The sequence below is a fragment of the Rissa tridactyla genome, chromosome 2 (assembly GCF_028500815.1).
Source record: "Rissa tridactyla isolate bRisTri1 chromosome 2, bRisTri1.patW.cur.20221130, whole genome shotgun sequence".
Taxonomy (NCBI): Eukaryota; Metazoa; Chordata; class Aves; order Charadriiformes; family Laridae; genus Rissa; species Rissa tridactyla.
The window spans coordinates 38,397,939-38,419,892 of record NC_071467.1 but is presented as its reverse complement, the minus strand read 5'-3'; the positions used below and the strand labels follow the sequence as shown (position 1 = coordinate 38,419,892).

The window sequence follows — 21,954 nt, the reverse complement described above, 5'->3', positions numbered from 1 at the left end:
TCGGCCCGGCCCGGCCTGTCCAGCCCCCCGGAGCCGGGGCGATGGCGGCCGGGCGGCAGCGGGCCGCCCGTCTCCTGCGGCAGCTGCAGCGGGCAGCGTGAGTGCGGGCCGGGCCGGGCCGGGGCGGCTGAGGGGAGCCGCCGCAGCGCGGGGACGGCTGAGGGGAGCCGCCGCCTCAGGCCGCTCTGTTTCCCCCCTTCATCGGCAGGTGCCCCGGCAGTGGAGCGAGGCCGGTCGGCCGCCGCCGCCGTGTTTTGAACGTGAAAAGCAGCGACCGCTCCCCGCGGGCACCCCACGGGGCGGCTACCGGCACCCACCCGTGTGCCTCCGGCGGTGGGACCCCAGCTGCCGGCCTCCAGCCCCCCGGGGTTGGCCAGGCCCCCGGCTGGGGGAGGAGGCCTCAGTGGGGTAGGGTGCAGTACACGGGAGCATACCAGGGACTTTTAGGCAAGGACAGATTTGTTTTTCTGCTTTAGTTTTTCCTTTTAACCGTGCCTTTTTTTTTTTCTTTATTTTTTTTAACTTTTTAACTAGATGTCGGTGCCCAAGCCATTGCCACACTTATTCCCAAGGTAAGAGTTAATTTGTGTCTCCATAATAATTCCGTAGGAGGCCATGGCCCTGTAGAGCCATACGTATCGGTGTAAGGCGGGCAGAGGGTGCAGGTAACTGGTAGGAAAGAGAACAGTTTAAAGGTAAGCAGTCTGTTGTTTTGCAACTGAACAATGACAGTGGTTGTTGTTGGAGAGATGCACTGTTTCCACATAAGCCACAGCTAAAGCATCCTGTCCCTCCCTCCTGTTGCCGTGAGGCAAGTTGATCAGGAATTTGCTCTGGCTACTACCGCTGTCATCACCTGAGCCATCTCCACTTTACATCTGCTTTAGAGGGGGAAAACATGCACCTGTTACAATAGAAAAGAAACAGGAAGGTAAATGAATAAATAGGAGCTATTCGCAAAGGTCTGCTTTGCCTTGGGGAATGTATAATCTCCGTAGGCTTTTTGTACAGCCAGTCCTGGGAACGCAGCTCACTTTGGCCTGGGCTGTGGGGTAAGGGCAGGTGAGCTGCGCTGAGTGACCAGGTCACCCGAGGAGGAGTTTCTGTTTGCATTCACTGTGGGGAGTCTGTGGGAATAACTGTCTGTGTGCTGGTCAGTCTCCAGATGTTCTTAATCTTCTAATACATCCCACATGTTCCAAGTTTAATACTCTAAAGGGACCTAGAAGATATGCTAGATATATTTTCTATAAAAATTAGTATTTTTGACCATAATTTCAGCAATCTGTAATTCTGAGTGGCTTGGTTTCACATGCTTAAGACACTTTTTAAAGAATTACCATTATCATTTTACATACAGAAAAGCTAATATATGTTCAGGTACTTGTTTTGCCCAAGACCATCATACAGCAAGACAATAGCGCAGCTGAGGAATAGAATCTCATTCTTGTGCCTGTCTGCTTGATGACCTACTCAGTCAATTCAAACTAAGCCGATGTTAAGTAGAAGTCTTAGTTAAGAATCCTCGCTGTAAGTTTTAGGCAGCAATTGAGTCTAAAATGTAGCAAGATGGTATCAGTTCAGTAAGTCTCTAAATAGTGGGAATTGATTTAACAGTGACTGTAGCAGAAAAAAGATGTTCATTGTATTTTTTGACAGTATTCGAGGAAATAGTGCAATTTTTGAACTCAGTAGAATTCTTCCTGAAAGTTAAGTTTGGCTCAACAATATAACAGCAGGGCACCTATTATATTATCAGAAAGCAAGAGAATAAATGGCTTGGACATGTTCTTAGCCTGTCAAATTAATGTCTGAGAGTACAGCAGACTCAAACTCCAGGAGAGGTCAAACATGTACAGCCTGGCAAGAGATGGCAATGAAAGGGCTGATAGCAGCTGGCCTGGGCTTGAATAGAAAGCGCATAAAGGATTTTAATACATCTATCTGTTACTGTTTTGGGTCAGTGCTTCAGTGCACCCCAGAGTGTCTGTAAGTCTCATTATCATGGCTTCACTCATTGGATCTGAATCCAAATCGCATATTTTCAATTAATACAGCAGACAGAAGGCATGACTTCAGCAGGAAGAGCAGAATGCCTCATCTGATCTTTTTCTTGGAGAAGAATAGGCTGATTCAGTTGTTGCAGTTCGCTTCACTGTGGCAAAATCAAGATATGCAAGAAATAGAGAATTTTGTGGAAATCCATGCAAGAATGACATGGCAGAGAGAGGATGTGACTGAAATACTGTCCTTATAAATATCTTCTCTCTCCTACTAAATAAAGCTGATAGTGACACACTGATTCTTATTAAAACTCTGTTTATTATTAGCAATGCGTACAGTTTCTTGATTTTCAAGCAAGCAATTCAGTTTCACCTGCAAGCTTAGGACTAAGCAGAAGTAAAAAGAAGTGTAAACACCTGTCAGTATTCTATCATATATCCGGGTGCATATGGAGGATTTCTTATTATTTGGCTAAGTTGTTCTGAAGGTTATCATGTAGGCTCTACACATTTGTAACCCTTCTCGACCTGTATGTAGCAGCCTGTGTCCTCTGCAGATGCTCAGATCTACTTACTGTGTACTGTTCTGGTCTTTGCAGATTAAAAACAAATTCTTATGCAGACTCCCTGGTAACTTACTCAGTTTTTATAGGAAGGAATTAATTCTTGAAAGAAGGAGAAACACTATTGTTTTGCTGAATTATATGAATCAAATTAAGTACTTCGATCATTTAATCTCTCAAACAACAAGGCATGAAATGGGTAACTGTTACCCTGATGAGCCAAGATGACCTGTGCAAATGTTTTAGTGATTTTAAAAGAAAAGGAATCTGTTCCCTGAGATACAGAATTAAGTCACTTTTTTGTTCCCTAACTTTACTATTTCATTTCCATTGCAGTCCCTGAACGGCCTACCCTGGGAAATACAGACTATGCATTTGAGGTAGATTTAATAATAAAATGTATTTGATTTAACAGTAATATTTTGTATACTTCCAAATATGGAATTTAGCAAATATTTCCATTAGTAAATTTTTATATTACATTTTGACTACTTGGGACTAGATACCAATTCTCTATTTTTCTGGAAAAAATATGTTCTTTTTTTTTGTAGATGGCCATTTCAAACATCCGATATGGAGAGGGAGTTACTAAAGAGGTTGGCATGGTAAGCTTCCATAGTATAAGTCCATCACTGGTAAAAAGTTATTTTTTTAAAGGGCTGCCAGTGCTATCAATCCCTTTTATGAGGGAAAGCTTATATATGATGTGTCTGAATTTCCACTGCTTTACAGTGTGTGTAGTTACATGTACTAGTGTAAAAATGTTGGAAAATACTGTTGGGTAGAGAACAGAAGCATGTTACATCAATGTTGCTGTGGTATAAGTGAGTACATGAAGTGCAGCTTAATGGATAATTAGATGGTTGATGATTTGCCAGGGCTATGCAATAATATTTTTCTCTGACATGGAATTTAAGTCAAAAAGTTTTGAATCCTGGTGAGTCACCAGGATTTTCTCAAGATCACTTTCATCTCTTCTAGTGCTCATTAAAATGAATCAGAGACTTTCCATTAAATTAGGTGGGCATTCATTCAGCTCTGAGTTTGCACTGTGAAAGTGTAGAGGTTTTGTTTCAGCAGTGTGAGGTGATTCACCTGATTACATTGTTCCTGTTTGCCTTTATGGTTGGGTTTTTTCATTTATCATTTTTTCCTCTTTTCTTGGCATTTATGGCATTAACAGTTCTCTTCTTTATTTGCAAATTTGTAAAGTAAATTAGTAGTCAGATAGTACATGAATTTAGACAGCACTACTGTCTTTAAACAGCATTAGAATTTTTTAGACCTGCATGTATTTTATAGCTGTTGCGACAATTAATTTAGCAAAGGTTAGGATGTAGGATTATTTTTCTTCTTTTTGCCACCTTATTTTGATTTTTCATTGATAAATTAATATTCAATATTAAATTTTCAATTTTTTAATGGTGTGCTTTGGTAGGCAATTAGGGGAGACCTAACCTGTGGAAAAAGCCTTTTTATGTCACAGGAATTGTGTAGGAAAAAAATATTTAAAAAAAAATTTTACATTTTACTGAGTCTTAAGTGGTTCCACATGCTTTTCATTTGTTCAACATCTTTAGCATTAGTTTTCTTCTACCATAAGACTTCAGCTGTCTAAGTTTTGGCAGCTTTATACTTTGTGCTGTTTTCTGCATCCTGATTGTATGTGGTTAATCCTCTTTAGCTGATACTGTTTCCAAAATTTCACAATAACCATTTTTAGGTTGTGGTTTTTATTATTATTGTTATTAGATGGCTCATTTGATTTGGGTTAGTATTTAAATACTTTGGTGTATGATTTTATACCAGTTGTTTCCTTTTTAATTTCATTGTTATTGTAGGACCTGCAGAATCTTGGTGCTAGAAGAGTTTGTTTGATGACAGATAAAAACCTCTCCCAACTCCCTCCTGTAAATGCAGTGTTGAATTCGTTGTCAAAATACAGTATAAACTTTCAGTTGTATGATAATGTCCGGGTGGAACCAACAGACCAAAGGTACTACTTCTGACAGTGCACTTCTCATAGTGCCTAGGCTCTTACAGTATGCCATACAGCTGTCCTTGTGACCTGTACGCTGATTTTAATAGTTAGTTTCTCTGTGTGCTCTTTTTCTCCTGACTAATTAGAAAGCTATTCTTGTTTTTCAAGTTTCATGGACGCCATTAACTTTGCTAAAAAGGGAGAGTTTGATGCCTACGTTGCCGTTGGAGGTGGGTCTGTAATAGACACCTGTAAAGCTGCCAACCTGTACGCATCCAGCCCAACATCAGACTTCTTGGATTACGTCAATGCTCCTATTGGGAAAGGCAAGCCTGTCACTGTGCCCCTCAAGCCACTCATCGCAGGTAGAGCAGGAGCGGGGGGTGTGGAGAGTGAGGGCTAGGAGAAGGGGAGTCATTCTACACTCTGTATGATATTTCTACTGAAATCAGTTTCCTACGACTGTTTCACCTTCCTGTGGGCTTAATTCTCCTCAAGTTGTATTCAGCAGCAATTTTGCTATTTAATTCAGTGGAAGTAAAATCACAGTTTTTGTCATTAGTTTGTCTTGTTTATCTGAGTTTGACTAGTTTTACTGAGAAAAGAGACCAAAGTTTCTCTTTGACCCACTGGCTTTGGATCAGGGATACCTCTGAGATTTCCTGGATCCTGTATTTTTGGTAGTGTTACTATTGTGATTTTATTTATTTATTTTGCACCTTCATGTATTACTTATTATTTGTTGTTATCCCCATTCTTCCTTTTAAGTTCCTACGACGTCTGGAACTGGAAGTGAAACCACTGGTGTTGCCATTTTTGACTTCAAAGAACTAAAAGTAAAAACTGGTGAGATTTTTGTGTGTGTGTATGTCTGCTGTTCAAGACAATTGCTTTTCCAATGTCTTCATTATTTCCCTGCCTTGAAAAAAAGGGATACTGCATGTCATTTCAGGTGTCATTTTGTTTGATTCAACTGCCACAGGCAAATTTGAAGAGCTTAAAGGTTTCCTCTTTGAATTAGATTTATAGTATATTGACATAATGAAATACCTATGTAATACAGTGGATTATAGTTTGAAGGCAAAACAGGAAACTAAAATCTTTCAAGTTCTTAAATGGCAGAAAATGTTAATTGCAAAGGAAATTTCTACTTACATTCAGGGTCAAACAACTGTTCCTTATTTCCTCTGTATTTTGCTTTCTGCTTTTAAGATTTCTGTTTCTTTGTTGTGTAATTGCAACCAAATGTTCCTTTTCCTGACTTTTGAAACCTCAGGCCTGAGATGCTGTGCGAGTGAGGGGCACTGTCTTCCTTTGGCCTTTTTCATCTCTGGCAAATAAAGATTAAGGCTAAAATGTCATCTTAAGCTTCATAGCTGTTTAGAGGTTTTAGTTCTAAACGTGTGGATTTTATATGTTGCTCAGTCTACGGTGCTTTGGACCCAAATGGGTGTAGTAGGGAGCTCTGACCATAGCTCAGAGTTTTCTAGTCTGTATGTCATCAGTCAGTCTGTGTGTGTGTGTCTGTCTGTATGTCTGTCTCTCTTAAAGCTACATCTGTGCCCCTTTAACCAAAATATGAAGGCATGGTTATTACAGATGCTGAAAACAGCAATTAGCAATTGATTGTAGATGCAAACCAGTCTTGCCCTCTGATTGTTCCCAGAAGATACAAATTTAAGAATAATGTTGCAGATACTATTCAGCACAGACATTTTGAAAGTATAGGCTGCTCAGGGAGGCTTATAAATGGAGAACATTGTCTGGAATAATTCTCTTCAGGCAACAATGTCAAATCATATAACTCTTACAGGGACTTCATCATCAGTAAGACTTAGATTCATAGCTACTTCTTACTATCCCTTCTCTCTCTTTGCTTTTATCTTCATAGTTTCGAATCATTTACCCTCATTATTGTTATGTTTTGAACCTTAAGCTTGTCTTGTCCTATTCTGTTGCAAAAAAATTTTAACTCATTTTCCTCGCTTACATATTGCAGGTATTGCTTCAAGAGCCATTAAGCCAACGTTAGGCATCATTGATCCTTTACACACACTGTCTATGCCTGAGCGAATAGTGGCCAACAGTGGCTTTGATGTGCTTTGGTGAGTTTTCTGTATAGGCTGCTACTTGAATTTATTACAATTTCATATTTTTACTATGATGATTGTAGAGAAAATATATTTTAGGAGCAGAAAAGGATGGTATTTTTTCTCCCTTTCCTGTTCTTGTTAAGGTGGTCTCAATTATACTTTCCTCTTACTTAATTTCACTACCTCCTTCAGAATGTATGGAAACAAAACACTCATTTGCAGAAATTTTAATGTTTTTGCAGTGCACTGGAGAAACCATTTGCTTCCAGGATGTTAGGGAAGAGAGTCCAGGTGTCCCATTTTAAGAGATCAAGTAGATGATTAATCACAATTACCACAGTGTTTAGCATGTCTCACAGATGTGGCAGGGAATAGAGAACAAGAATTGTCTAATGAATTGCTGTCAGGTTTTAGCCCAGTTGTCACCATCTCTTCAGAACTTCTTTCATAATGTACTTTTCACTTGGCACAAAATTTTCTACGTCTTAAACCTACAGCTCTTAACTGCACAAAACGCATAGAAGTTTCTATTCAGAGGGCCAGAGCTTACTTTGCTTCTGGGTGCTGTGTATATTAAACTAATAGATGTATAATGAAACTGTGTGATTTCTCAAGCTTGGTGAAGTATTCCAAACTACAGTGTCTGTAATGGAATTGAGGCATTTGTTCATAAATGAAAATGGTTTTGTACATCTAAATGTAGCAATGTAGGCATTGCCCCTTCTTTATGTAGTCAGATTCACAAGTATCTGGGAGATGAGACTGTTGGCAGTTCCAGTTAGTTTAAATATTATACTCCTAATTTTTTAAAGGTCAATACTTTTAACAGAAAGGTGGCTTACGGTGCTTTCAGTGCTAAAGCCACTTACGGTTCCTGGCCTACAGAAAGGAAACACACCCACTGCAGATGCACAGTGCTCTTCAATGAAAAGCATTACACCCCAAGAGCCACCCTAACTTGAGCATGGTGTGAGCTGATAGACCGTGACTGTGTTTGGATTGCCTTCTGTCTGTCTGTGTGTCGGAGAACGAAGAGCTCTGGAGGTGCCCGCCCAGCATCCTCCCAGTTGTGTATGAGATTGTATTTCTCTTTTTGGCAACTGTTAAACACCAGAAGTAAATAAGAAGAACCTGCACTCGGAGGGCAGCAGGGGAGTAAAATGGAGCTCTCCCACTTAAATAATTGATTTTTTAATCTTTCTTTTAGCCATGCTCTAGAATCGTACACTGCTCTTCCTTACAACATGCGCAGTCCCTGCCCTTCAAATCCAATCAACCGACCAGCTTACCAAGGCAGCAATCCCATCAGTGATGTCTGGGCTCTTCATGCTCTGCGCATTGTGGCTAAATATTTGAAAAGGTAATATGTTTAACAGCCACCCCCTTTGCAGTACGATCAGTCTTCAGTGCCCAAAAAGGGATGCTTAGAAGAAATTGAATTTTAGGCTAAAATAAAGCAAACTACTACATTAAACCTTCGTTTTCTATCCTGGATTTCTCTTAAATAAAGCAAAAAGTTTTTCAAATAAAATTGAAAGTAAAATTAGGGTTATGAGGTTGTTTTGAGGAGGTAGTTTTTTAATGCCTTTGTAAATCTATTTTATAAGTCCTCAGTTAATATGGGAGCAGCATTCATGTATTTTTTTTCAAGAATTCTCTTTCTATGACAGTATAAGGGGAATATGTAACAAACTGAAGGAAATACTGCTGGTGTAGTATCTGTGACCTTCAGTTTAAATTAAGATACTTAATACATCCATCAAGAAGGTAACATGCACTTATGAATGTGCAAAATTATGCATTTACTGAAAACTAGTTCATGCTTAGGTTCATACTTAGAAGACTTTCAATTTAGATTAAGTTTTGACTTAACTGGGGGTTGGTTTTGATCCCTACCAATAAAGTTTTAGCCTGTATACAGCTTTTGTATGCCATGTGCACATCTATTGAAGATCAGTGTGGGATTTTTTGTAAAAGACTTTTTACAGTACCTAGTTAGTCAAAGTAGTTGTTTATTGTTCCTGTGGAATCTATTCATGAGACCTTTTCTCCGTGTTGTCAAACTACACAAGAAATCTGATGCATAGGAAGGCAAGGAACCCTGTCCTCTTCCCGCACAGGTGGTGGGGTCTAGACCATCACCTACTGAGATGGTGAGAAAGCTGGAGCGATCTTGGAGCTGTACGTAGGATTGCCAAAGCTCCTAAGTAGAATTGTTTAAACCAGCACCGAGTTGAATATGTCTAAATTCACTCTATTTACTCAGGTTTTGGAAAAGTGAAAAGAAACTTGCCCTTCACTGAAGCAGTTTGATTTACTTCCTGATCCATAAGAATTGTTCTCTGACTGAAGTATGACTTGCTCCTATTTCCAGCATTTTTATCTCAGCTTATTTTAGAGATTTTTATTTATCTGTCCATAAGGAAGCCCTCTCTCCCTTCTCTATCCTGAATTACCAATCTGTTTGTGAATTCATTGGTGCCATTGTCTCCATGGTGCACAGAGCCATCAGAAACCCTGAAGACCGTGAAGCAAGAGCCAACATGCACCTAGCAAGTGCTTTTGCTGGTATTGGCTTTGGCAATGCTGGTGTTCATCTCTGGTAAGTACAGAAAAATGTTAACCCTGTCCAATGTCAGCTTCCAGCTAGTGTTTGTTTCAGATTATCAAAGACATTGCTGCCTTTGTTGCTGAATATATTGTAGCCCGGCCTGTGATACAGGGGGAACTGTGTGTTGTGAGAAATCAATGCATTCTTGGCATTTATGTGTGTGAGGATTGTGTATTCTGGCTTGTGATACTCAAATCCAATCCTGTGAAAATTACAAAACATGAACTTCTTTACCTTCCTTGGTAGTAAAAACCGTAGTTAGAAAAAGACCCCACCATCAATGGCATTTGAAATGTTTAATTTCATGCCAGCTGTTCTGCGGTGAGACAGCAATGAGGTAATCTTGTGCCATTCCTGAACTGATGCAATTGTCTGTAAGTTTGTCTGTGGAGTAGGCATTCAGCAGGCTGACTAAATAATATGGCAAGACAATTTTCCTATGGGTGAAAATCTCAGAGAAGCAAAGCCTAAGCCTGAACTACATGGAGAAGTTACTAGCAATCATTCTCTTCAGAGACCTTCCTTTCATTCCTTTTGTTTGAGCAAATCTACTTTTTATTTATACTTGAAAATGAATGTTTATTTTTCTCAGGTAGAAAGATTATGCTATTTTATATTACTTTAGTAGCTCAATATCTTTCAGTCCAGTCAGTGGAGTAACGTAACTTCACACTTGCAAAGTAAGGAGGTACTGTTTTTTAGAGCTAGATCTCTGAAGTGCGCAGTGGTGAGGGTTGTCTGTACCTAATATCCATACCATACCTGTACCTAAATACCTTTTGAGTATCTGTACCTAAGAGACGTGCATACAGAAGACTGACCGCATGAGGGACTGAACATAAATTTTCCAAATACCAGGGGAGCTGCTCTAACCACTTTCTCTCTGCTCTCTGTTCCAGCCATGGAATGTCTTACCCTATTTCTGGTTTGGTGAAAACTTATAAACCAAAGGATTATAATGTGGATCACTCTTTAGTGGTAAAACTTGATTTATATTTGTTTTCGTATGATACATTTCAATTCTCTGTTATCTCACATTAATGAGCATTAAAGCACATTAATGTTGAAAGTACATGTCCTATTGATGTGATTTTATTCTTTTTTCTTTTTTTTTTTTTCCCCAGCCACACGGCCTTTCTGTGGTGCTGACATCCCCAGCAGTGTTTGCTTTCACGGCACAGATACATCCTGAGCGGCACTTGGAAGCTGCAGAGATTCTAGGTAGGAATCTCTATGGGTACAACTTACTCATAGAAATTGAATCCTTCCCAAAATGTCTTTTTGGGAGAGGAAAAAAAAAAAAAAGTGTGCAAGCAATTGTGGTTGGTTGTTGCAGGTGTTTAAGTTTATAAAAACAAGATTCTGGAGTCTGGCTGAGTTACGCTTAATGCAAACTTAGGTAGACTAATGCTAAATTTTGATATTGGATGATGTAGTTAGAGAAGCAAGCTGGAGAAAGCTGCTTCTTGCCTAGAAAACTGGACAGCTGAAATTAACCGTAGATCTGTTACAAAGCAGGAGAGAGTAGCTGTGATTGGCATCTCTCTTGGTGCTTTATCGAGAGTAGTTACTTTAGAACAGGTACCGTAAAGGAAACCAGTATTCAGGTGCGTCTGTTAGCTAAAAGGAAGTGTTATGCCTAACAGTTTTCTTGCTGTGGCAATGAATTAGAACAGAATGATGTTCCGAATCACTCCTGCTCTTTTTCTGTGGCACACAACTGTGGGTTTCAGTCTTTCTAATGTAGGCCTCAGCTTGTTTGTAGGTGTTGGATTTTCTCAGTGGCCGATGTCAAGGAAAAGCAGGGAGTAGCTATTCTGTGGACACATCTGTGATGGCTCAGAAGTGGGTCGATGTGGCCTTTTCTGCGTCTTAGCAGAATAGAAGTAAATGCTGTAAGCTGAAAGCTCATTTAAAGATTATCTTTTCATACAGTGCTTTGTTATCTGTGCAGCCCATCACCGAAAGGTGTCCTAGAGAAAGGATACCTCTTCATTGCACCCCCAGCATGACTGTGTGTAACCAACTAGCTTTCAGTGGTGTGATCTTGAAGCTGTTAGCACTGTAGCTGTGACAGCATGGCTCTGCGGCGAGCTAATTTATTTATATCTAAGGTCAGGTTTTTTGTCTGCACTAGGCTGTGTTGTAGCTAAACTGCTGCTAATACCCATGCTCACTAATGACCAATCACAGTCACATGCACAGCAGTGTAGAGAGAAAGTGGTTAGGGCAACTCTTCCGGTATTTGGAAAATTTGTGCTCAGTCCCTTGTATGGTCAGCCTTCTGTATGCGAGTCACAGCAATCTAGTCACATGTGTGACTTCCTTGTCTAAGCAATCTGAAAGCTTTGTGGGTTTCAAGGAAGAGTGGGACTTTTATATAGACAATGAAAATATCACCGCGTTTTAAAGAGAATGTAAAACAACTTGGTCAGAAAAAATACATTGGGGGAAAATTCCATTTATTTTATAAATGTTGCCTATGAGGTTTGTTCAGCCTTCCTCTGAAGTATGCAGTCCTGCCTGTGGTCAAAACCAGAACACAAACCTGGTTGGAATCATATACTAAGCTACAAAATGTCTGTGTTCTCACAGCAATAACATACAGCTCAAAGTAGACTAAGAAAATATTTCTGTAAAACTGTCCAGCACAGTGTATCAGAGAATTTGTCTGTGGCTCCTTGATTTTAAAACAAGCGGTTAAAAAGCAGTTCCTTTAGGTTTTGTGGTATCAACTGCTGCCATAAATTCTGTCTGTAAAAGCTCTGTTAATTTTCTCAATAGAATTTTAAACTATGTTATTGTCTGCCTTGCTGTAAAGGGGCTCTGCCAAAAACATGTCACGTGGAATTGAATTTGTTAATTCCCACCTGGGGTGTTTACTTCTGAGTCCAGTCCAGAGTCCAACTGACTACAGTAGCTGATTCAAATCTGTCATGTTGCCAAATGCAATGACTAAGAAGGTATTTTATGACATGGCACAGATTACTAAATAGTTATGTTGTATGTACAGCTGTGAATTTGGGTACAGCCAGAAAAAGCTTAATACCTCCCTGGGTGGATTCTTAAACAGTTGAAATAGGTGTGCGTGTGGCCGGGAATTTTCTAAGTGCAATAAAAGACTGATGTATCCTTTTGGTTGAGCAAAAAGTACTAGAACTATAGCAATGTTTTAAAACTGCCCTTATACATTTACTGTCCTTTTTTTCCCTCCTCCCTTTCTCTTTTGCTTTACAATCTGAAGATATTGGATTTATGTCCCAGTTACTCCTCTGCAGCAAAACCCAGGAAGCTGCATGGCATAATCCCAATAGCATAAGACTTCGTACAAGACTCTGTCATACCTTATTGTCAATTTCTCCCAGACATTCTCTACCACAGTACTGCCAGTCTTACTACCCGAATATCTGAGCTCTTCAAATCAGCTTGCTGGTCTCCTGTTCATTTAATGCCCTTTGAATGTAACACTGAACTGCATGAGGATCACAGAAAATATTTTTCCCGTAGCTAGGTTGTGCTCTTACTCATCTCTCAGGATGGCGCTTTGACCTAACATAGTTCTGGTGTAACATCATTGAGGTTACACAGAGAACAAATTTAGCTCAGCTTACTTTGAAAAGAAATCGTATGGAGGAACCTGTATCTTCTATCTGGGCATGGTTTTATCATTACTTGTAAATAAGTCTTGACCATTCATTGAAGGAGGGGAAGCAAGCTATTCCGTAAGAAATATTGGTAGCCTTTGATTTTATACTGGTGCTTTCATTACTGTTCAGTAGATGTTTCAAAGATACTATTTCCTCGTCTTCAGTTCTGTCTTATCCTACACAAGTCAGCACATATTCAAATAGCGTTAAGTTTAGGATTTACTTAACCTCTTGAACACTGCCCTGCCATCTCCTGTCTTTCTCAGTTTACATGCTCTAGTCCTCCTTGAATGTATAATTGAACAGAATAGTCAGTGGTCTCCATGTCCTCTAGATGTCAGCAAACTCAAGGCCTTAAAAGAAAGTTAGCATTTGGCACACCGTCCATAAAAATAAATACCATTGACGTTCATGTGTTAGCTTCTTTCCTCCCAGCAGTTAGTCACACCAAAAAGTGCTTCTCCCTGTAAGCACAGAGGGAAAGGAAGTTAACCTCATGTGGCAGTTAGTCTTTCTGGCAGCAGTTACCTGCTTCTCCTGATCTTGTTTTATTTCACCTTTTACAAACTATTTCCACTGTAAAATGAAGACTTTTTTCTTTTCGCTTCATGTTGCTTTTAGGGCAGTGACTGTTATGTATGGATATGTATTCAGCTGATATTATGATTAAATTAAGTCCAGAACAGGCTTCCTCCTCTCTCTCTCTCTCCACCCTACAGTCAAGGCATTATGTCTTATTTTAGGAGCTGACATCCGCACTGCCAGAATCAAAGATGCGGGGTTTATTTTGGCAGACACGCTCCGGAAATTCCTGTTTGATCTGAATGTTGATGATGGCTTAGCTGCAATCGGTTATTCTAAAGCAGACATCCCTGCATTAGTCAAAGGCACTCTGCCTCAGGTAAGAGAGAAAGCAAAACAGTTTTTCTTGTCAAATAAAAAGAACAGATTTTTGAAAAAACAGAAGTGTTTCTTTTCAAGCAAATGTTATTTTTAGTCCTACATGAAACAATTAAAAATCCTACAATGAAAACAATTAAAATGGAGAATATTATGGATAGTCAACCTTATTTTGTTTCTCTGCACAGTTTAGGTTTTTCTTTTCAGTGAGATGGAGTGCATGCTGCATCCTGTTCTTTGCATGGATTCAGGAGGAATGGCTATGGTTTTGGTTTGGTTTTTTTTTTTTAAAGGTCACACTTTTAAAAAAGAGGATGTTTTTCATAGGCCTTTGATCTTTGTAGAAGATACTGCTTTTTCATAACGATCTCTGTTAATTATGTATGCAGGATGGGTGATAGATAAAGCCTTAATACCAAGTGCTATCTGGTAAGAATGACCGAGCTCACTTTGCATTAAACTTTTCCATATTGAGAAGTTGCACTTTTCTTCCCAGATGGCTTTTTTGTTCCACTGACCCCCATCAGAATTTGAAATAAGGTCCCCTGGGATAATGTAGATTAAACTTGTAATACCCTTTATTGTTTCAGTGCTCACAAAGACACTGCAAAGAGCAACGCACCACTCCAAAAGCAAAATCCAATGTCTTGCTTGTAAAAAGACAGTTTGATTCATATCCTATGGACTGTTCTGTCTACTTAGGATTCATTTCCACCAAGTAGCAAGGGAAATAAACATTACAGAGACAATGAAAATTTTGTAGGCTGAAAGGTTATTCACTTTTTACAGCAGCACCTCTTACCATGTCTAGTTCTCATTCATAAATCTCAGAGCAACTTACAACAGAAGGTAAATATAAATATTCCTATCTTATGCCTGAGAAAATGACACAAAGGTGCAACTATTTAGGATCACACACAACAGAGCAGTGCCAAACCAGAAAGAAAGCTAAGGTCTCTGAGCACCCATCAAATATGCACGTAAATTGTTATGGGGCATTTTGGAGGTTTGTTTTGATAAATATGTTCCTTTGAAACAATTGGGTTTGGGTCATCACAAGCACAACATCTCATTGAAGGCATGTTTTGCCTAGGTGGGGGGAGGGAGAAGGTTCTCCACCAAAAGATGTTGAAGCGGTTTTTTTTGTTTGTTTGTTAGCTTAGCTCAAATTGACTTTTAATTCATTTACTGTCGTCTCACAGCATTGGCGATTAATTGTACTTTGTAAAATGAGATGACTTAATAGTTTCTCAAACCTCATTTTTGTATATGAGAAGTAGCATGATGAAAATGTATTAGCGTTCCTTAACAGTCCATTATTACCCACAGAGGTAGTCCATACAGTTTAGTCTTTGGTATATTTTTTTCCTTTTCATCTTGCAGTAGGTTTTCTTTGGAATACAGCACTGACCCATTCGCATCAGCAAGGCAGTGTGGTGCAGTGGCGATAGCACTAATAAGTGTGCGGGGTGTATTCCACACTCTGAAAAGGCAAGGCTGCAGGAAAACAAAACTAATCTACTCTAACTGCCAAGATTTGGAGTGTGAACTCTGTTGGGACAAACATTTATGCTTTAAGTTAAAACAGAATTTTGTTTTTCTTTCTAAGTGGGTCTGTTGAAATTGATCCTATTTACAGAGAGCAGTGAGTCTAGCAAAGAAGATGCTGTTCCAAGATCTAAGGTGGCCAGCCCTGTGATGGTGTTTGAGAGGAGGTGAGGAGGACTGAAAAGGAGAGATGGCAGAAGGGCTGTTCTGTAGCCTGCGCTCCCACCCCTTGCAGACATCCCAGAGGCAGCTACAATGGGGCTGAACCACGGATGAGCCCGGAGCTGCTCATTTTTGGCACTAGACCAGAACGCACTGAGTCAGACTGAGGGAGCCGAGGCACCAGCAAGTGCCAGCAGTCTTGTGCAGAGGGAGGACTGCTGCCCCTGTGTCAAGGCATACAGGAGGAGCATCCGTTTGCAGCCTTCTGTCGATACAGCTCATAAATGTTGCAGTCTGTCAGGGTGATCGTCTCCTGTCACCTTGTGTGACTTTACAGATAACTCTGTCTGTCTCAGTGCACAGGGCTGCAAAATTGTAATTTGGCCTAGAGTGTCCTAATATAAGCCTGATGAATTTACTGAGTAGTTGAGCACTGAGTTGTTACGTTTTGCATATTGTGAGTCTGAAAAAAACCAACAAACTTTTGCTCTAGTGCTGTTTGAGTTTTCCATTCGGTTTCACAACTGTGTAGGAGAAACTTAGCCTTTTCTTTGGCTGGGTCTGTGTGCATAGCAGCACTGGCCAGGGATGGGGAAAAAGGTATCATTTGATTGCTACTGCTGCACCAGCAAAGCTTCTCATGTAGGTAAATTTATGCACACAAAGCTTCACTTTTCAGACTCATTGTGATTATGAGCTGTGAATGTCTCACAGCTGACTTCCTCAGCATGCTAGACGAATATTTGTCATGTTGAGTTCACAGTGCGGTGGCCTCTCTTGCTGTGTAACCACATCCAGCCTGTCCGCAAATCGCAGCCCCGTGGGTTGAGAGGGAAGTGGAGCGGTTGCAGCATTGCAAACGGCGGCATTGAGCTGCAGCAGCAGTGTGTGCCCCGCTCCGGAGCGCGTCTGAGCTGAGCCTCCTCCCGAGGCAGGGGGCTGGAGGAGCCCCTTCCCCAGCATCCCGCTCGGTACGTGAGGCAAGCTCCATAGCAAATGACCCACTGTCTCATATGAGAAAAATGGAGGGAAAAATTTAGAACTTTTACTGGGACAGCCTCTTCCACAAGGGAGATCTTGAAACAGGTGGTAGCAGAAGAAACTCCATCTTACCAAAATACACTGTATTCATCTAAAGATAACACGTTCCTGGTGTAGGCCTGGCCTCTGTCTTTGCAGATGTTTATTACTCTCCCCAGTCTTTCAGTAAAGGTTAAAATCATTGAATGTTGAAAGCATAAAAGTACTAATCATAACCGGTATAAATACATTAATGTTAGGCCCTTTCAGCTGAATGTTTCTGCAATAACTGAATACCTACATTAATACCGCTTCTCATCCTCAGTATCACAGGGCTTTTTGGAATTGCCATCCCTGCCTGTGTGGTTATTTTGTCAAGCAGACCAGTGAAGCATATCGCTGAGCTTCATTTCAGCACCCGAAAATTCTGTTGAATCACCATCCAAATGAAGACCAACCACAACTGTTTTATATTCTGGTTCCAAGGTGTCAGGCTATTTATTAAGCAGTTTCACTACCGACCCTCGCTGGGTCTCTCTTTTGGAGTCTGAATTGCAAGCACCATTTGCTCTCCCCATCTACGGCAGTTCCTGGGCTTTGAGAGATGTTATATTTTGAAAATCTTGGTCCCTAAAAATTTACCTTCTAGTTCCAGTGCTGGCAAAAATTTTAAAATGGAGTGTATTCCCAGGATACTATCCACCAGTGCACTGACATCTGTGACTGATGAGACCCGTGTTTGAAGTACTTGACTTTGCAACTGAACTGCATTTTTAATCTTACTTCTGTCTATTTAATTATACGCAATTTTAACTAATATATTCTTGAAAGTACTGTACAGTTGATGATGCTTCAACCTTAATTACTTGATTACTTATCTGCAAAACCTTGTTATTCTCTCTGAAGGCCATTAGTACAAAGGCACATAGTTCTGCTACTGTTTGATTAATTTTATTGGCAACCTTCTATAATCCAGTTTTTCTTCAATCTTGCAGGAGAGAGTGACTAAACTATCACCGCGTCCCCAAACAGAAGACGACTTATCTGCCCTCTTTGAGGCTTCCATGAAGCTTTATTAGCTTAAACATTTTGTTCTGAAAAGTGTGGTCTATTCTAACGCAAAGGTAGTTTCTTGTAGATATGGGGCTGAATTTGTTTAGAGAATGGAAGAACTTAGGTACCTTTGTCTTCCGTTCCATTGTACGCTGTCAAAAGGTCAAGTAATTCATCTTTAACTAAATAGTGCTTTGAAGTGAAAGCTTGACTGGTTTTTTTTCTTGCTCAGTAGTCAGTGGTATTAACTTGCATAAAAGTTGGAGCAGATTTCTCACGTTACTGAAGGATTTCTTGTGCTTGAGAAGTGGTCAAAGGTGGAAAAATGTTTTAAGGGATATTCCAAACCATTTTGGAAATTATTATTTTTATTTAAATTGTCCGTGATTTTCTTTTAAGAAGTCATACTATTTAAGAAATAATCAATCAAGGTCATTTTTTTAATTAGGTAGGGGGAGTTACCCTGCAGAAAATGTCAGCTTACTGTGTTCTGTTCCAGTTTATCATTTTTTTACCATCTGCCTTCTCTAGGAAGGCTATTGAACCAGAGTATGTTTTTGTTATTTGGTTAAAAAAAAACTACACACTTCATACATGTTTGGAACAGGCTTCCTGAAAGTTTGCTTTGGGTTAAAATTCTGACCTGTGTTGTCAGATAGTTCTTTCCTTTTAAGATCTATATGAAGCATATAGGGGGAGCAAAGCCAGAGTAAAGCACGGTCACCCACTCAACAGGGACCATGTAACAGCAAGACATCATCCATCATGGTCATTTTGTCTTTCTGGACGCAATAGCTCCCTTTTCCTGCTGCGTTCTGTGGAAAGAAACTATCAACTGTATCTTGCTTCTCTGTGAAGCAATTGCTTCTGCTGAGCTCCTGCAGGTGCTGTCGCTCAGAGCGCAGCCACCAGCTTAAGGAAGTGGCAGTGTGCTGTGGTTCAATAGTAAAAAGTGGTGGTGTAGCATATGGCTGCACAGTGCCCCGCTGGGAGAGCTGGTTAGACGTGGGAATGAGGGTGCACGTTCAGAGCAGTAAGCCAGCTGGTTGACTGTCAACTGAGAAAGGGAAGTGGGAAAGGGAGAAATGAAACTAAAATTTTAATACTATTCTTCTTTTTTTAAAAAGCGCACATGGTTGTGTGTACAGTTCATTTAAATGTTCATTTAAATCAGATTCTCCTTCATGTTGGACCCTTTCAGCATCTGATTCATGCAGCAACCACAGCACAAGACAAACACAAGAAGAACCCCATAGCCTCTGGTGTGCTTATTTCTTTCTGCCAGGGAGGGAGCACTTTTCAGTCACCCTGTTGAAGTAGCATCATAGAATCATAGAATTGCCTAGGTTGGAAGGGATCTTTCAGATCATCTAGTCCAACCGTCAACCTAACTCTGACAAAAAACATCACTAATCTAAACTATATCTCTAAGCACCAGGTCTACCCATCTTTTAAATACCTCCAGGGATGGTGCCACAACCACTTCCCTGGTCAGCCTGTTCCAATGCTTATTAATCTTTTCAGTGTAAAACTTTTTCCTATATCCAGTCTAAACCACCCCTGGCACAACTTGAGGGTATTTCCTCTTGTCCTATCACCTGTTACTTGGGAGAAGAGACTAACCACCACCTCGCTACAATCTCCTTTCAGGTAGTTGTAGAGAGCGATAAGGTCTCCCCTCAGCCTCCTTTTCTCCAGGCTGAACTACCCCAGTTCCCTCAGCCGCTCCTCATAAGACTTGTTCTCCAAACCCCTCACCAGCTCCATTGCCCTTCTCTGGACTCACTCCAGCACCTCGATGTCTTTTTTGTGGTGACGGGCCCAAAACTGGACACAGTACTCAAGGTGGGATCCCACCAGTGCTGAGTACAGGGGAACAATCACTTCCCTAGTCCTACTCACCACACTGTTCCTGATACAGGTCAGAATGCTATTGGCCGCCTTGGCCACTCTGTATTTACACCTTGTTTGTTCTTGTGTTTGTTTGATAAAGCTAGTGCAGTCCTAGAATCCGAGGACAGATGTGTACTGGATGTTGATGCTGGATCTGTTTTAATGCTGCCAGTGTACCTCAGCCCGGACTGGGACACACATTTGATTTCCATGTCCTTCTGAATCTTGTCCTCTGCTGAAATTGCCAACAAGAACCTCTGTCACAAAGGCTGATGTTGTAATAGCAAGGGGTGAGGGATTCACTTTATTGTATTGTACAAAGTTGCCATGTTTGAAAAAAAGCTTTTTATCAAACCCTTTTCTATATAATCTTTTGACCTGTTTCATCTTTCCACTCCTGTTTTTCTCTAGTACAGAGTCCTGAAGAGAGAATCTTTTTTCCAGGAGCCTAATTCATGGCAGCCATGCTGTGTTTGGGAGAATATACTTTGTGGGGAACTGAATGGCACATGGGTTTCATCACTGCAGCAGACCACTTTGATGGGCTCGTTAGGAATGTAGGGTATTTCCTTCCAGCACATTTTTTATTTGCCATTTCTGCCAGTATGGCAGTTATTAGCAGGCTGCATTTTCAACTGACAGAACCTCGCACTTAACTTCCTATACCAGGTAACCCAGAGCTCTTGCTAGTTTTTAAATTAAGCCTCACAATCCCTTCTGATATTGTAGGTTTTATCCATATTTTGTAGATAAAACAAAGGGTTTGATATAGTCCCTAACCAAACATAAGCAGATGGTGCTGTAAGAAGGGCCATTTCTCTTTCCCAGATGCCTTTGGCAGCATCAGGGTCTTCGACTGGCTTAAACTGATTGTGAAGTCTCACTCACAGACATCAGCTACACAAGTGTTCTCCCACCGCCAATTATTGGTTACTAGTGGAAATTTTCTGAGGAAAAAGTCAAGGGAGCTGAAGTCGCCCCACAGTGCTGTCTTTCAAATAGTGATGGTGTGACAGGGCATCATGTCCTGGCTCATGAGCAGTGCTAGTTTTATTCACTAACTGAAGAGTCACCAGTTGTGTTTTTTTTTTTCATTTATTATCTTATTAAATTTCTCTGTAGTAGTTGATCAAATATATCTGTATCTTTGAACATGCCTATTTTGTGCACGAGCCTGGCGTTTGTTTGGGGAACTGGGGTGAAATTGTGATTGCGAGTGCCTGGTGGTAGTGGTTGGGCAGGTGTGTGAAATCTGGGCAGCTTGTTCTTGTGGCTCCTGCTACTGCTCTGTTACTCAAGCCCTCCATGACGTATCTGTTACTGCCTTTAGATGATGTTGGAATATCCAATATTGGAATATCCAATATTGGAATATCCAGATAACCAATAATGTTGTACTTGCTATAAACACAAGCTTGTTTGAAATTATTTGAGAGCAGTGTTTAACTCTGACATGTTAACTTCAGTCTTATAAAGTAACCATGAACCAAAAATGTTGAGAGAAAGTAGGCTTTCACTAGCTTCCCAGAGCATAGCGACTCTTCCTGCAACATCGTTTGCCTGGTGAGCTTGGTGCTGTGCAGGCAAAATCATTGTATCATGGGTGACAACCGAGGGCAACATTAAAGGCGTTCCAGAAATAAAAGCACCTGAACTGCTGCACGGGATTTCTGTGAACATTTCGGACACTTTCTGCACATCTTACTCGGCGTAATCAGTACACAATTCTAAGTATTATAGGTTTCATGACAACGCTACCAATCCTTGTATGTCATACTTGTTAGCAGTAGGGCTTGATTGACTCTCTCCTCCTTCCTTGTGGGGACTTACTTTCTGTCCTAAACAGCTGTTTAAGCTGTTTATGTCTTTGTTTAAGCTGTATGTCTTTGACACAAAAGAATTTGTCAGTCTTTATATAAAAAAGAAAAAATGCCAAGTTTATCTAGATCATGGTTTTTGAATAGGTTTCAGGGAAGCGCAAATGGCAGCTCTTCAGTCATGACAGAAGAATGGTTTGAAGAGGCTTTAGGGGCTCCTGGTAGAGTAGGAGTTACTATATTCATGAATTTTGCTGTGGATGCTGACCTGCTAGTTCTCTCTCCCAGTCCTGTATTCTCCAAGTTCTGCGCAGGGAAACACAAACCGAGCCCTGCCCCATCTGGTTACTCACTCTGTCCATCTACAGTGACCAGGTTAGCTTTGAGGAGCAAGTATGAACAAGTGCATGTGTAGTGCTGGTGAAAGTAGTTTAACAGCAGGTATAGTTTTACCTGGACTACAAAATGGAAAGCCCACTTGCCTTTCAATGTACCGAGAGCTCGCACGGTTGCTGCTTGGCATCAGTAGAAGTGGGGGCAGCTGGTACAATAGTTTGTCCGGCCCCTCTTTTCCTTTGCTTCTTCTCATTCCACTGCTGATTTTCCCAGCAGTTAGAGCGAAAAGAGAATGAAGCAAAAAATACATGTAACCAACGTGCCTAA

General features: G+C 40.6%; 1 protein-coding gene across 2 annotated transcripts; it reads left to right on the top strand.

The window, feature by feature from the left end:
* Window positions 1-20,630, top strand: ADHFE1 (alcohol dehydrogenase iron containing 1). Of its 2 annotated transcripts, none has more exons than XM_054192869.1 (14): window positions 1-97; window positions 535-572; window positions 2,903-2,946; window positions 3,118-3,171; window positions 4,408-4,562; window positions 4,716-4,912; window positions 5,316-5,393; window positions 6,547-6,652; window positions 7,848-8,000; window positions 9,144-9,242; window positions 10,151-10,229; window positions 10,376-10,472; window positions 13,642-13,799; window positions 17,524-20,630. In XM_054192869.1, exons 1-14 carry the CDS (start codon window positions 42-44, stop codon window positions 17,605-17,607), a joined length of 1,398 nt encoding a protein of 465 aa, XP_054048844.1. In that variant the 5' UTR covers window positions 1-41; the 3' UTR covers window positions 17,608-20,630. The 2 variants fall into 2 exon arrangements, with proteins under 2 accessions (XP_054048844.1, XP_054048845.1); XM_054192870.1 differs by lacking the exon at window positions 17,524-20,630 and adding an exon at window positions 15,438-15,543.
* Window positions 20,631-21,954: the final 1,324 nt, after the last annotated feature.